The sequence below is a fragment of the Mesocricetus auratus genome, unplaced genomic scaffold, assembly GCF_017639785.1.
Source record: "Mesocricetus auratus isolate SY011 unplaced genomic scaffold, BCM_Maur_2.0 Super-Scaffold_100028, whole genome shotgun sequence".
Classification (NCBI taxonomy): domain Eukaryota; kingdom Metazoa; phylum Chordata; class Mammalia; order Rodentia; family Cricetidae; genus Mesocricetus; species Mesocricetus auratus.
In genome coordinates, this window is record NW_024429209.1 from 11,667,184 (window position 1) to 11,681,990 (window position 14,807).

The following is a 14,807-nucleotide window of genomic DNA, read 5'->3' on the forward strand; positions in this document are numbered from 1 at the left end:
GCTAACCCTGCTCCAGGGCCCCAAGGAAACATATGCTTTTCTCACACAGTCCACTGAGGCTAGAAGCATGGCGCTATCCTACCGCACCAGATAGGAAAGCACAACGGAAGTGAGGATTAATTCGCAGCATCTAGTGTCAGCAACTAACTAGGGGCTAAGCCAGGGTTTCCATTCAGACCCTGTAGCTGTAGACCCTCTGTGCGCCCATTGCCTTTCAATGGAATCCCATCCTGCCCTTCGTGACTTACACACAGCCACAGCTGGGATCTCAGTAACTCTCCAACCACCCAGGTGGGCCAGAGAGAGAGAGCAGACTAGGAAACAGAGGGCTCATGCCTGAGACCAAACACTGGGTTTGAGACAGCTAGGACCAGCACTCAGGGGACCTGTTGAATATGTGTTATGACACACCACCTACTTTTCTCCTGCAGGGATTCAAATGTCACCTCCCCTTGAGGGTTGTCATCCAAGTCACCATAATGCAGGACCTTGTGGTTCAGCGCCAAGCGGCAGTGCCAAAACCGCTCTGGAACACAGGACGGCAAGCAGGTGAGGCACAGGTAGTGCTGGACAAAGGGGCACCCGCAGAGCCACCCAGGCAAGCACCCCAGGTAAGCACCCCAGGCAAGCATCCCAGGCAAGCATCCCAGGCAGGCTCCCAGTGCCCTAGCTGCCCCTTACCTTGCCGCCGACGGTTCCCGATTTTTCGGAAGCTGCTGCCCTCACACAGCCGGTTCAGGCGCTGTTGCTTGATCAGCTCCAGGATCTCAGGCTGGATTTTCTCCCGGAGCTCCCTGTGGCACACACACCCATGTCAGCAGGACACCATGGGACGGCAGTGCTCTCAGAGGCGGAGCTGGTAATAGGCTGTCTCCCTCACTGGCCCTCTCACCCGACACTTACACAATTGGTGGGGACTGGAAGTCGTCCTGGCTCATCCTCTCAGACTGGCGCAACCGCAGAATCTCTGAGTAGCTCAGGCTGCGAAGCTTGCTCTTGAACTGATCCAGAGAGTTGGGTTTCGAGGGCAGAGCCCGGGTGATCTGCTCTCGGACGACTTGCATAACCTGGGCAAAGAGGGTAGCCACAGGCCACTCTGAAAACGGACAGGCCCACCAAAGAGGCTCTCCCTCACCCAGTGTGGAGTCCTGGTCAGGTCATGTGACTGATAGTGAAGCAGCTTTGCCTCTCACACATTTCAAGCAGTCGTGGTGGCAGGGGATGGGTTCTAATCTAAACTCGTTATTTTTTATTTTAATTTTTGGTTTCTTTGAGACAGGGTTTCTCTGTGTAGCCTTAGCTGTCCTGGAACTCGCTCTGTAGACCAGACTGTCCTCAATCTTCAAACTCACAGAGATCTGCTTGCCTCTGCCTCCTGAGTGCTGGGATTAAAGGTGTGTGTTCTGATCTCAACTCTTGAACTCTCTTAAACTATTCTTTCAGCAAGATTAAACATGCTCAGTCTCCACCTGCAGAGAGGAAGACATCCTGTACATGATGCCATGAAACAGGAGATGCTATAAGGAAGGCAGGCCCAGTGCCTAACAGGTAGGGGTTACAATGTGCTGGTTTCCCTAAAAGAACTGTTGAGAAGAAAACGAGACGCTTGCCCTCTGTTGTACAGGCGGCATGACCCTACTGAGGAAAGAAAATCCTCAAAAAGGTGATCGCGCAGCTCTTTCTTTTTTACATCTTAGAAGGTTTTGCTGTTTTATTTTCTTGAGGCAGGGTCTTGGTGTGTAAACCAGGCTGACCTAGAATTCATGACCCACTAGCTCCACAGGCATCGCAGCCCTGACAGCTCACTTCTGGACTGTTGTCTTGTGAGGGCCTAGCACAGTGCTCCACACGGAGCACTGAGGCCTGACAGGCACCACAGTGTGCACAGCATGCACCCCCGTGCCTTGCTGACACTGGCTGTTCATGGAACTCATCTACCACACCGCAGCCATGACAGGTACAGCTCTCCTGCTCAGTTATTCCCGACCCCTGTGGAGGACAGCGGCAGGGGTTGGCTTCCCCAGGCAAACGAGGTCTTGGGAACCATGAGGAAGATGTCTGCTCAAGGTTACAAAGGAAGTCACAGCAGCTGAGACCCAGGCTCTCCAGTACTTAGACCTTGTGACTCAGTACTGCCGACCAAGCTGGTTTTCCAGCCCAGGGATTCCCCAGGCGCTGGCCAGCTGTCAGAGGCTGTCCTGTGACAGGCTCTTCCACCCGCCTCTGAGTGGCTTGGCAGCGCTGACCTTGTTGAAGTCCTCGGCTGTCGCCCTCATCTCCTTCCAGGTCTTGTTCAGCAGCTGGATGCAGATGCCAAAGAGCTCTTCAAAGGCGCGGTCATGGGTGAAGAACATTGGGTGGTAGTCATTGCGCCCTTCATTTGCTGAGGAGAAAAAGCCAAAGCGTGAAGGCTCTGCCCTCAGGCACCCAGGGGGCACCCATCTAGAAACTCGGGATTCTCTGCACCCAAGTCCCGAGGACAAGGAAAATAGACCACAGACTACAGCCACCAAGGAGAAGTAAGGCCTTCCCTCAGGGCCTTAGCTTTTCCCAGGCGTTTTCTCCCTTGGTCTCTCTACGCTCTTACAAACTCGGCTAGACCTTACACACAGTACCGTGGGCTTCAGAGAAACCTCAGATCACTAGCTCAGACAAAACAGCAACCATGATCACCATGAACAGATAAGATGGATGGTGAGCTCATGGAGTAATCAAGAACAAGTGACCCCTGCCTCAGGCCCTGCAGCCCCCTGACATCTAGCTGTCTATCATCTCTAGCTGGAGACTGGCTGCAGAGCAGGAGAGAGAGGTGCAGACTTACGGAGCTCTCCAACCTGCAGGATCTCACAGAGCATCTTGGTGAGCTCAATGGCACTGCGGCCGAATGGACACTCGTGTTTGTCCTCCCGGCTACTGTTCTCCAACACAATCTACAAGCAGAGGAGAAGGAGGGGGGTTGGGGGAAGGAAAGCATGGATGGGCACCAGGAGTGAGAGGCTGCCCCTGCCTTTACCCGGATGTAGGTGTCCTGGTGGACTTTAGCCAGGTACAGCATGTTGTCCAAAGCCAGCATTCCAGGAGGAGTCTGGGTGAAGTCCAAGGCTGGGTTGATATGGTTCTGGAGAAACCAGACCAGGTATGAACATGAAATGCGCGGAACGACACCTGAGGGCATTTCCCTACCCTCCCTCTCTCGGCTCTACCCTAGTATGTCCAGCTCCTGGAACACCAGACTAAGGCTGACTCACCATGCATCCCACAGCCAGCAGGCAAGCACTGAGTAGGTGCACAGTACAGCTAACCCAATCCCACTGCTGGTTGACTAGGTGCAGAGTACAGCTAAACCAATCCCACTGCTGGTTGACTAGGTGCACAGTACAGCTAAACCAATCCCACTCCTAGCTGAGCGGCGTTTAACCAGACAACAGTCACTCCAGCTTTGGGAAGAGCAAGCTGTGTCACTGAGTTGACTCATGCAGGCTGTGGATACCATCCCTTCCTTTCCACTGTAGGGTGTAAGCTAGATCTCAGCACCAGAGGTGAGGAGGCACACCGTTAGGTAAGAACAGAGCATCAGATCTAGACCCACCCAGCCACATGGTCCCCTCCCCTCTGCTGAGGATGGCTTCCTGGGTCTGTAACTAATGGATCTGATTTGCATGCTCAGATGATTTACATCCACTGAGTGGCATGGCCAAGGCAAACTGAACACACAGGCCCTCACCTCTTTCTGTCTGTTCCTCCAGGGCTACCACAATGGGGGCTGGGGGGCCGCCAGGGCTGGCTGAAGGCCTCTCAACTTCCTGTCTAGAAGGGAGCACCCTGGGTACTTACAGTAAACCCCAGCATTTTATAGTCCTTGGTATACATGGCCTTGCGCTTTTCGGTCCCACTGCCAGGAACATTGCTAGGGTCGGACTCTGCATCAAATGCAATCCTCCTCAGTTCAAATATAATGTCTCTTTGAGCCTGGAAGGTGTAACACAGTAGGCAGGTCAATCCGCTAGCCCAAGGGAACAAAGAGGAGAGCAGCGGGGCATGTGCTCCCAAGCCAGCCTCTTGGGAGCGACCAGCAATGGGACAGGACAGAGAGGGCTTTGTCCCAAGTCCTCGGGACATGCTCCCACACTGTTTGACAGGGCTGACACAGAGCACGTCATACAGCGCTCCCAACACACACTGAGGGTGAGTGACCACAGCCATGAGGAGACAGCACGGTGTACACCAGGAAGGCCCCTAGCACCTGCCTGGTCATTGGGATCCATCTTAGTCATCATTCTTTCTTCCAGAAGGTTAAAGGTCAGGACTTGAAGGACATAGAGCTGATGGGCCATCTCTGTTTTGATTGGTCGATTCCCTCGGATCACATGCTAGAGAAAGCAAAGGCAGGAGCAGGGCTCAAAGGACTGTCTTTTCCTGAAGAGCCACATTCACTGGGGGTGGGGACAAGAATAAGCACATAGGACAGGGGTCACTTCCTCCCTGCCGTGGAGTCTGAATGGTCCTGAAGGGGCTGGAGTGGAAAGGGACTCAACCCAGTCAGCAGATTCATGCAGACAAGCCTTCCTCTCCTCTCTTGGGTGAAAGTTCAACCTCAGACACCAGAGGTGGGGAGGCACACCATCAAGGTGAGAGCCGTCCACCAGACCTAGACCTACCCAGGCTTGCACCTCACAAGACTAAAGTCAGAGCATCAGTGAGTGCATGGAAAGGGCCACCGGCAGACAGGCTTTACAATAGGTCACTTTAAATGATGCGGAGCCACCTATAAGGAAGGCCATTTGACCTTCCTACCCACCCTCATACCACCCTCCCATCCCCCCTGTCCTCTCCTGTCCCGGCAGACCATGCCACTGGCCACCCTTAGCCATCCTCTCTGTCCTCTCACTGCTGGCTCCTCAGCTTCCTTTGACCCGATGCCCTCCCCCCCCCTTCTCTCAATTCCCAACTGTCTCCCCTGCCTGTCTTGGCTGATCAAGCTGGGTATCTCATGTGGGTCCCTACCCATGCAACACCCTGCTTTTCCTCTTTGCTCCCTGGACTTCTCAACTAATATCCCTGCCCACATCTTGAACCCTGTCACTCTGGGTTCTTGTCCTGCTTCTGCCATGTTCTGCCTGGGTCCTTCAGGTCTCACTCAGCAGCCCGGATGCTGGGCCCTCTCTGTACAGTGTAGCAGCCACTAGTCACCTGTGGGGATTTGTGATTGTGGCCGAGTCACAACAGCCAACCTCTGGTCAAGAGATTCTCCAAGGGCAGGGCCAGCAGCACAGCACAGAGCACCTCAGCAGCATGGACTTCCTCACAACCCGGCCCTAGCACTAACTCTGCAAAGCTCCCCCAACCCGCCCCGCCCCGCCCCCTTTCTGGCACCTGCTCTGACACGAGACCAGTCTTTTGGGACCTATGCAGTACAAATTAATGGCTCTAGGCTCACATGGCTAGTGAACACTGGTCATGTCCACACTGGTGTGCAGTGTCTACAACGGCCCAGACCTGGAAGCCTCGGTGTGAAAAGGGAAGGCAGGCATGTGTCACTGCGGCTGCATGAACGGATCTGGTGCACGATGAAAGGTTTTCGGTATCATGTGTTAAATACACCACCATTGCATGAACGGATCTGTTGCACGATGAAAGGGTTTCTCCCGTCCCCTTAAAGCTGCTGATGGAGCATCTCCGAGCCCACGCAGGCTTGAGTTGTATATCTCCCAGCTGGGCCTGTCCTGAACCTCATCCTCAGCCGTGGACCAAAGATGGCCTGCTGTTTCTGCATTTCCACCGCCCAGTGTAGTAAGCCACACACAGTGAGATGAATGGCACTGAAAGTCATCCATTCAGGTCCTTCCAAGCAGCATCTTCTCTGGACAGAACTTCCGTGGGCAGAGTATGTGTGGAGCCAGACCTGCCCAGCTGCCCTCAGAACAGAACTAGGATGGCTCCTGCCCTCCAGGCCTGCTGACACATGCATGCCTCTCCGTCTCTTGTCTCTCGTCAAGGATAGCTGAAACTCAGGTATCCTTGTGACCACCCCCAAGGTCACGCCCTCACCTTCTACTCTCACAGGCGGGGCTCTGCCACCCTGCTTCTTGTGTCCTCCACATCCCCTCTTCTACCCCGCCCCAATTCCTCAACTGCTCACTCTTCCTCCCGCACCCTGGACGTCCATCTCTAGCCTGGCAAATCAGTTCAGTCCTGACACTCCGCTCTCTACTCTGTGGGACTCTCTTCTGATCCATCAGTCTCAAACATGGTAGATTTTCCCCATATCCACATGAAGGGGGTACCTAGGCAGCTGTGCACTTCCCCTCATATCCCCCCTCCCGTTGTGACAGTATTCAAACATTTGCTGGGAGCAGGGGTTGCAGTGACCTGGGGACCCAGTCACAAAAGGTAAAGCCAGCTAACTGCAGGTTTGCTCAGAGCTCTCTTCTGGGGCTCTGTCAACACACACAGACACACACAGACACAGACACACAGACACAGACACACACACACACACACACACACACACACCCCTTTTCTGCCCGCAGAGAGGTTTCCCAGATGCTAGCACCCTGCCAGGCATGGTCTATGCATTAGCTCTTTCAGTCCTCTCACCTAGCTGAGCAAATCAAAGCCCAGGGATGCCGGGTCAACTGCTCAAGATCAAAGCAAACTGGAAAATGGCTAAAGCTCACCATCAGCACCAAATCTTTTATGCTCGACTCTGGTGTTTGTTTACTACCTCCATTGCTGTCTCTGGGTTTGCCTTTGTTTCTGACAACTGTAAACTCTCTTCCTTTTAGCCCTGATCTGGGCTCCTGTCCCCACCCCCACTTGCTGTCTCCCCACACTCCACGTCACCACCATGGTAACAAGAGTGAAGACCTCCTTCTAGACTCCTCTCCAGCTCCTCAGCAAGTGTCTAGCTCCTGCAGCATGGTCTGCGGTGACCTAGAATCCAGCCACCACCTTGAATCTCAGCCGTGCTGGGGAGGGAGACTAAGGCTTGACCTGACTAGGTGCTCAGCACAGATCTGCCCCTAGCTCCACCCTACACTGCTGGTCTCCGTGGTCAGGCTGGGGGTGCTGCCTGTGCGCCTGACATTTGCAGCTCCTTGAAAGGCTTCCTGACCCCACCCCTGCAAAGCAGATCTCACTGGCTCCCTTCTCCTGGCCATTGCTGTGCTGGGTGCCTCCTGTTCTACCGGAGCACAGGCTGAGAGCAGATCCACCCCCTCATCTGTCTCACCCTGTGTGCTCCAGGTTTCTGAATTCTGAGCTGTTGCTGGCTCTCCTGTTTTTGCGTGTCTATTTAATAGTTTTGAAGTCATAACAAGCAGTAGAGATGGCTTTCACCTCTTCTCCCTGGAGGGGCTGCAATCTCTTGGGTGCTGTGGGGAAATGTGGTGGTTTGAAAGAAAATGGACCCCAAAGGGAGTGGCACTATCAGGAGGTGTGGCCTTGATGGAGAAGCCCGTCACTGCAGAGGTGGGCTTTGAGGTCCCATATATGCTCAAGCCACGCCCATTGAGACTCTATTTCCTGTTGCCTGCATATGAACATGTAGCAGCTCCTTCTCCAGCACTATGTCTGTCTGCACGCCACCATGCTCTCCGCCTGAACCCCTGAAACTGTAATCCACCATCTCCATGAAATGCTTTCCTTTATAAAAGGTGCGGTGGTCATGTGTCTCTTCACAGCAACAGAACACACACTGACTAAACAGGATGGTTTCCCAGGGGCAGCTTGGCTCAAGAGCCCAAGAAAAAGCTCAGGCCTCAGAAGCTCCTGAACAGGTGTTAACAGTTAATCTGCTCCGTGCCTCCAACCCTCAATGGCAATACTCACAGCCCCCACTGGTGTGGCGACCACTACCAGCAACAGCAACAAGCACTAACAAAAGGTGGTCACTAGGAACTCACGTTCAGGATTATGGACCGAAGGTGCTTCTGGGCAAAGGCGTTGGCCATGTCCTAGGGAGGGAAACCAACAGACGTAAGGTAAGGCAGATGGTACCTGTGACTGCTGTCAGGGGACAGTGTCCTCACAGCTTTGAATGCTTTCTTTTCAACTGAAAAGGGAAGAAATCCACTGACCATCCAGTTTACTTCACTCTAAAAATTTCCCTGCTTCTTTTCATGAGTGCAAACGAACTCAGATAGCTCCCCCTCAAACAGGCACAATAGGCTGCACATCTTCACAGGGGGCTCGGATTGTTTAAGGACAAGACACAAGACAGGTGTGTGACAAGGATGCTGGTGATGGATGCCGCCCGCGGAGCACACAGCAGTGCACGCACCATTCCAGGCCGATAGCCACAGCTGAAGAACCCTGGGCGGCAGACTCTACTCCAAGACCAGGGCCTGGCTTGGCATGAATGCCTGGCTACTTGCAGCTGGTTTAGAGAGCGATGTGTTGTGTGGCTTTGGGTAATCTCTCACGGTGGACTCGCCTTTCTCATCATATTTGGCAAACTCTGACAGTAACATTTTACTTAGGAAGTATCCAGGAAATAAAGTACTCTAAGAGATGAGTTCTCCACTGAGGTTGTTAAGGGCCCATCAGCACCATTTGGGCCATCTTTGAAAAGACACAAGGGACTACGATGATCATCAACCAAGCTCCTCCCAAGCTTGCTGGGACCACACTGCCACGACACTGTCACCAGAGAAGCTGCTGAAATCTCACCTAAACAAACTGGTCCCGTATCAAGATGCCTCTAACATTCTCCCAGCTTTTCTCAATTTCCCAGTCTCTCCCTTCCTATGTCAGCATTGTCTTAGTGATGTTAACTACAGAGACTCCCTTCTAAACTGCTGCCCTGGCCACCTTTATGGATGGCTGTAAGTCAGTGGGCCTGAGGGAGCTGCTGCCCTGTGTGCCCCCTCCTGTTTCTAAGCCTCTGTCCACATTCCACATGTCTGGCCAGGGGCACTTGGGTTTACTGTGACCCCTGAGCATATCCTGGCTAGCTATAAGATGTCAGATAAGACTAAATCCTAAGTGGACAATTCACAGATGGGCACCTGTCAACAGACGAGAGCGTCTCCTGTGCTGGGGTGGGGAGCTCACACTCCTTCAGGTCCTTAAGACAGCCTTTCCAAAGTCCCCTCTAACTAAGAATAAGCACCCAAATTCTTTTTAATCTTAAAAAGTGTGCATGAGTGTTTTGACTGTGTGTGTGCATGTGTGCAGTATCTGAGGAGGCTAGAAGAGTGTGTCAATCCCCTGAACTAGAGTTAGAGACAACTGTGAACTACCATGTGGGTGCTGGGTGCTGGGAACAGAACCTAGGTCCTCTGCAAGTGTTGTCTTTTCAGGCCTCAAGCTCCATTTGTAAACTGTCTAGCCCTTCTCATTGTCCATGTAGGAACAGTCCAGAAAGGGCCTGGATTTACAGCCACTCTGGCTTTGGCAGCCAGGAGGTGACACATCCTTGGGATCACATGAAAGAAAATCAGGCTGCTTCTGAACATGATGCCACGCTAATCCTAGACTCACACAAAGGTGTCCTGAGGGAATGCCTGGCCACTCTCCCAGAGCAGGCATCCCTCAGCCCTTCTGTAACTCTCACCTAGGATACCTTTCTAGGATTCCAATAAACAGACATATGTCACCTTTCCAGGGCCTTGGTTCCCTGGGCAGCCAGCCCAGCCCATATGCTTCCTGTCCAGCTTTGACCTCCCCACCAGCAAGAGCCAGGCCCTGGGTAACAGCAGTGCTACTTACAGTGACGGGCAGGTCTAGAGGGTTAAGGTGCTTGTCCTCCAGCAGAAAGCAAAGAGCACAGAGAGAAGCAGACAGGATGAGCTTTGGTTTATGGTTAACACGACAGGAAGGGAGATGGTCACAGAGCCACACCATCCAGACAGATGGGACAGACAGACCATGGATGCTTCGACTCCTCCATCTAGCAAAGGAACTCCCGAGAGCCTGGTGCATGACCGCACTTGAACCTCATTCAGTGGGCCCATGATAGTGACAGAGAATTAGAACGCCTTACTTCTGTACACCGTGTGTGCTTTTACCGGACATCTGGTACGTTAGGGTTGGAAGGGTGCTTAGAGCTTGCTTAATTTTGTCCTTTCATTTCACAAGAAGAGGACCTCAGGCTTGGAAGGCTGATGCACGTGCCCCACCAGAGGAAGGACAAGCACGTGTTCAGGTCCTCCACTCAAGCCAGCACCAGCCCCATTAGCCAGCTTCCAGGTCCCACGCTACACACAGGGGTCTCTTGTGACCCGATGACGTCACCGTGAGTGAGTGATCAGGGCAGATGCTGGCACTCCCACAGTACTAGGTAAGCAACTAAAGATGAGACGGGAAGAGCTTGTCGTGGCTGCGGTGCCACAGCTGGAGACAGAGAAGGGAGGCTGAGGATGTAGATCAGGACTTCCACGGGTAAACGCGATACCAAGTCCTGTTTCGGTCTCCGAGGCAGTCAGAGGTTCCCCTTCCTTCCTCTTGGCCCTCTAACCCAGGAATTAGTAAACTAAAGGCATACTGGGTGTGTTGTCTGTGTAAACAGCTTGGCTGGAAGACAGCTGTACCACTGTTTACCTCTTGTCTGAAGCTGCCTTTGGCTACAACAGCCCAGCTTGAAGGCTGCCACAGAAGTGAGAAACAGTTACAGCAGCCACTGAAGAACGCTGCTCTGACCCTGCAAGCATCCGGTCTCCCACCTCCCAGTTCTTTCCTGGGGCTTCCTTAGCAAAAACACCCTACTGGGAAGGCTGGGAGGGAACTTCTGGGAGCACAGTTGGATCTCTCTCCTTGCCCTTAAGAGAGAGCACTGTGGCATTTCTCTTAGAAGAGCCCAAGAGGAAAGGTTGGAACAGCAGCTACAGACCTGTCGCTTGTCTTCAGGGGCCTTCAGGAACAGTGCGTTAATCAGAGCGATGGCGTAGGTCTGGATCTCCTGGTTAGAGCTGTGCCAACAGAGACAGAGGCAGGGGGATCAGAGGACTGAAGAGCAAGAAGATGACGCTCATAGACAGCTCAAAACACCCACAGATTGTGATCAAACAATGACCTGGGGCTAAGTCAGGAAAGCATTTGGAGCAGGCGCACACTTGACCCCATGATTCCACGGGAGGGCTTTATCCAAGACAGTAATCAGGAGCTATGCATGATTTATTGACAAGCTGTTACACTACAGTACTATTAAAAAGACAAGAATGTTAAGTAATCCAAATGCTCTTGCTGGGGGCTGTTTAATATGCGAGATTCCTAAGGGCCTCCTAGAAATTATGCTTTGGGGTGAAGATTATTAACCTGGGACTCATGGATGGATTGGAGTATCTGTGAAGCCCAGAGCACTACAGAGTATTCAGTTGACTGCGTGTGACCTTCTCAAGGAGAGGAAAGCTCAGTTGGTACTGGTTTCCACAAGCATCTGGGATGCAGAACAGGCCTAGAAGCATCCTTGTAAGAGCCTGATGTGGGAAAATGTCCAAGATGTGTTATTCAGCCAGAAAAAGAAGTAACAATGTAGGTACATATAGGAGTGGATAGCAAGATCTAAATTTTGGCAAAAACATGCAAGGGAAAAGGCTAGAGGGACATTCAACTTAGTGTTGAGGCATGGTTCTGTCTGGAGCGGGATAATGAGCAAATAATGTGCTATTCATGTTTTTACATAGTTTCAAAGTTCTGACTACGAATTTATCTTGCTTTGAGTAAGTAAAACAACCACTAGCATTTCCCCAGAATCTTAAAATGCTGGCTTGGCGCTTCCCAATGTCTGCCACATTGTGGGTGCCTCCTGTGGCTTCCATCAGCTTCCTGGTCAGGAAGGTCCCTTGCTGAGTGTATGCACACTGTTGACAGTGTAGGCTAAATATTCATGAGGGAAGCCTAGGAAATGTCACCGTTCTCTACTGTTCCCAGGGAGGCAGTTGAGGTCACCTGCAATTTGGAGAGGAGGAGAGAGGAGTAAGGTGGCCAGGACCCAAGAAATCGCTATCCAGAGTCTGTGAGCTCCCTCCATACTGGCTCTTCAGGTATGAAAGGTGGGGTTGAGGAACCCTTTAAAGGTGACAAAGTGAAGACAGGGGAGGTGGTGCATGCCTGCAGTTCCAAAGTGTGACAGGTGGAAGAAAGAGGATCATGGCTTCCAGGCCAGCCCCGACAGCATGAGACCCACTCTCCGCCCAGAACAACAGCGACAAGGTGAGATCACCGCACAAAGAAGCCATATGCATTCTAGGTTAATGGGGGATGGGCCAGGAGCACTACTGGGCTGGGCTGTGCAGTCTTATGTCATCTTGACACAAGCAAAGGTCATTTGAGGGGACAAAGCTCAACTGAGAAAATGCCTCCATCAGATGGGGATCTAAGCAAACCTGGAGAGCACTTCTTAGTGATTGGGGTGGAAGGACCAGCCCCTTGGGGGTGGGGCCACCTCTGGGCTGGTGGTCCTGGGCTCTATAAGACAGCAGGCTGAGCAAGCCATAAAGAACAAGCCAGTAAGCAGTGCCCCTCCAGGGGCTCTGCATCAGCTTCTGTCTCCAGATTTCTGATGTTTGAGTTCCCGTCCTGACTTCCTTTAATGAACAGTGATGTGGAAGCATACACCAAACAAACCCTATACTCCCTAACTTGATTTTGGTCATGGTGTTTACCATTGCAATAGTAACCCTAATTAGGGCAGAAATTAATCCCAGGAGTGGGGTATTGCTGTGATAGACCTGCCCATGTATTCTTGGGAGGTTTGTGGAAGGACTTTAGAACTTTGGGCTAGAAAAGCCGGTGTTTAAAGCTTGGTGAGCTGTTCTGTGGGAGCTGGGAAGATAAGAATGTTGAGAGTAGTGCAGATGATAGAAGCCTGGTTGTGAAGTTTGAGAGGGAAGCAAAGACTCTACCAGTCCATTTGTGTAAAGAATCTGTGGTGTCTGCTCAGCTGGAGCTGAAGAATCCGCTGTGATTAACAAGGGGCCAGCACTACTGAGGTGAAACCTGTGCTTTACTTGGGCACTTGATACTGGTCAGTTGGAGCTGAGAAATTAGTGGTGATTAAGAAGAGAGCAGCATCACTGAGGTGAAATCTTCTGAGAAGTGTTTCCTGAGAACACAGAAAAGCTGTGTTTCAAAGGCAACCAAGGTTGTACCTCGTGCTGACAGCCAGACTTGGTAATGTGTAAGAGTCACCCAGGTAGCACTGGTTTTGAAGGCATGAAGGGGTCATGGAGAACAGCTAAGTCTTGTCCCTGTGAGAGGGCAAGGGAGGCCATTGGTGAAGATGCAGCTGCATAGCGGTAGAAGCCCCAGGACTGAAGGAGTCATGCAGAGAAGTTGAGGCTTGGCACCATGAAGAGAGCCTATGAGAGCCTATTGGTGAAAGTGCAGCCCAGTTGCAGCAGAGACCCCAGTGATTTGGAGATGCCGGTACCATGTGACGACCACCAGGGCCAGCAGCAGCAGAGGAGTGGAGCCAGCTGGAGCCTAGAAGACAGCTCTGTGTGCGCTGCAGAGGACGGAGCTGGAGAACGGATCCAAGCCCCTCAGAAGATCGTGAGTTATCTACTGCTGGGGTTGGTTTTGCTTTGTTCAGATTGTGACTGTGCCCTGGTTCTTTCCTCTTGAAGTAAGAAAGTATTTATTTTTGATTTTACAGGAGCCCATACTTGAGAGACTTTAAACTTTTTTTTAAAAAGATTTAAGAGTTTTACGGTGACTTTAGATTTAAAAAGAGACTATATTTCTAAAGATACAACTTCTAAAGTGTTTGAATTTTGTAAGGCTGTGGGACTTTTTAAGTTTGTGAAATGTTTTATATTGTGATGTCTTTATTAATGTGTGAGCTCAGGGATGAACAAGAAAATAAAGGTTGTAGCTTCATAGTAATGATGTGTTGGTGTGTCAGGTTGACAAGAGGTCAGTTGTACGGCCAGTTCTATGTCAGCTTGACACAAGCTAGAGTCATCTGAGAGGAGGAAACCTCAATTAAGAAATGTCTCCATAATCATGAGATTCGCAGGCAAATGGATGACACTAGAAGAAACCATCCTGAGTGAGGTAACCCAGTCACAAAAAGAGAAACATGGCATGTACTCTCTCATATATGGATTTTAGACATAGATCTGGGGAGTGCCAGCCTACAATCCTATGGCCAGAGAGTCTGGGAAACAGAAACTTTATTTAGTGGCTGATCGAAGAAGAGGCAGACTCCCTTGGTTAAGTACTGAGCTGCACTCAAGAAAGCCAGTAACAGAAAGGGAGGACTGATGACCAAAGGGATTAAGACTGGGCTGGTTTAACCTCCAGAAACAGCTGACCAGACAAAGGTTAACTCTTGAATCCCAGGCATCAGCCTGGGAATCCAGCAGGGGACTGATCAAGACCCCCTGAATCTGGGTGTCAGTGAGGAGGCCTAGGTAATCTATTGAGCCTTGGGCAGCAGATCAGTACCCATCCCAAGTATACACACGGACTTTGGACTCCCATAGAACAATGTGAGGTGCACTCTCACCCTGAACTCTTGGGGAAGGGTCTAGGCCCTGCCCTATATGAAATGACAGACTATGCACACCCCCATGGAGGGCCTCACCCTCCCTGGGGAAATGAGGGGATAACGGGGGGGGGTGAGGGGAGGGCACGGGAGGAGTGGAGGGAATGGGAGAGGGACCTGGAACTGACTTGTGAAGCAACCTCGTTTCTTATCTAAATTTAAACTGAAAAATAAAATTAAAAAAAAAAAGAAATGTCTCCATATGACTGGGCTATAGGCAAACCCTATAGAGCATTTTCTTAGTTAGGGATTGATGTGGGGCTCAGTCCATTGTAGGTGGGGTCACTCCTGGGCTGGTGGTCCTGGGTGAAGCTGC

At 51.6% G+C, this 14,807-nt stretch overlaps 1 protein-coding gene across 2 annotated transcripts in view; it reads right to left on the bottom strand.

The window, feature by feature from the left end:
• Elmo2 (engulfment and cell motility 2) overlaps nucleotides 1-14,807 on the bottom strand; it is a 56,346-nt gene that overhangs the window by 4,601 nt on the left and 36,938 nt on the right. For both annotated transcript variants that reach the window (XM_005084974.4, XM_040732643.1), the window contains exons 9-18: nucleotides 10,832-10,910; nucleotides 7,905-7,955; nucleotides 4,248-4,370; nucleotides 3,835-3,969; nucleotides 3,014-3,118; nucleotides 2,822-2,930; nucleotides 2,247-2,383; nucleotides 904-1,067; nucleotides 682-794; nucleotides 419-526 (exon numbers count right to left, since the gene is read on the bottom strand). In XM_005084974.4, the coding sequence (XP_005085031.1) occupies nucleotides 419-526; nucleotides 682-794; nucleotides 904-1,067; nucleotides 2,247-2,383; nucleotides 2,822-2,930; nucleotides 3,014-3,118; nucleotides 3,835-3,969; nucleotides 4,248-4,370; nucleotides 7,905-7,955; nucleotides 10,832-10,910 (1,124 nt within the window). The remainder of the gene's footprint in view (nucleotides 1-418; nucleotides 527-681; nucleotides 795-903; nucleotides 1,068-2,246; nucleotides 2,384-2,821; nucleotides 2,931-3,013; nucleotides 3,119-3,834; nucleotides 3,970-4,247; nucleotides 4,371-7,904; nucleotides 7,956-10,831; nucleotides 10,911-14,807) is intronic.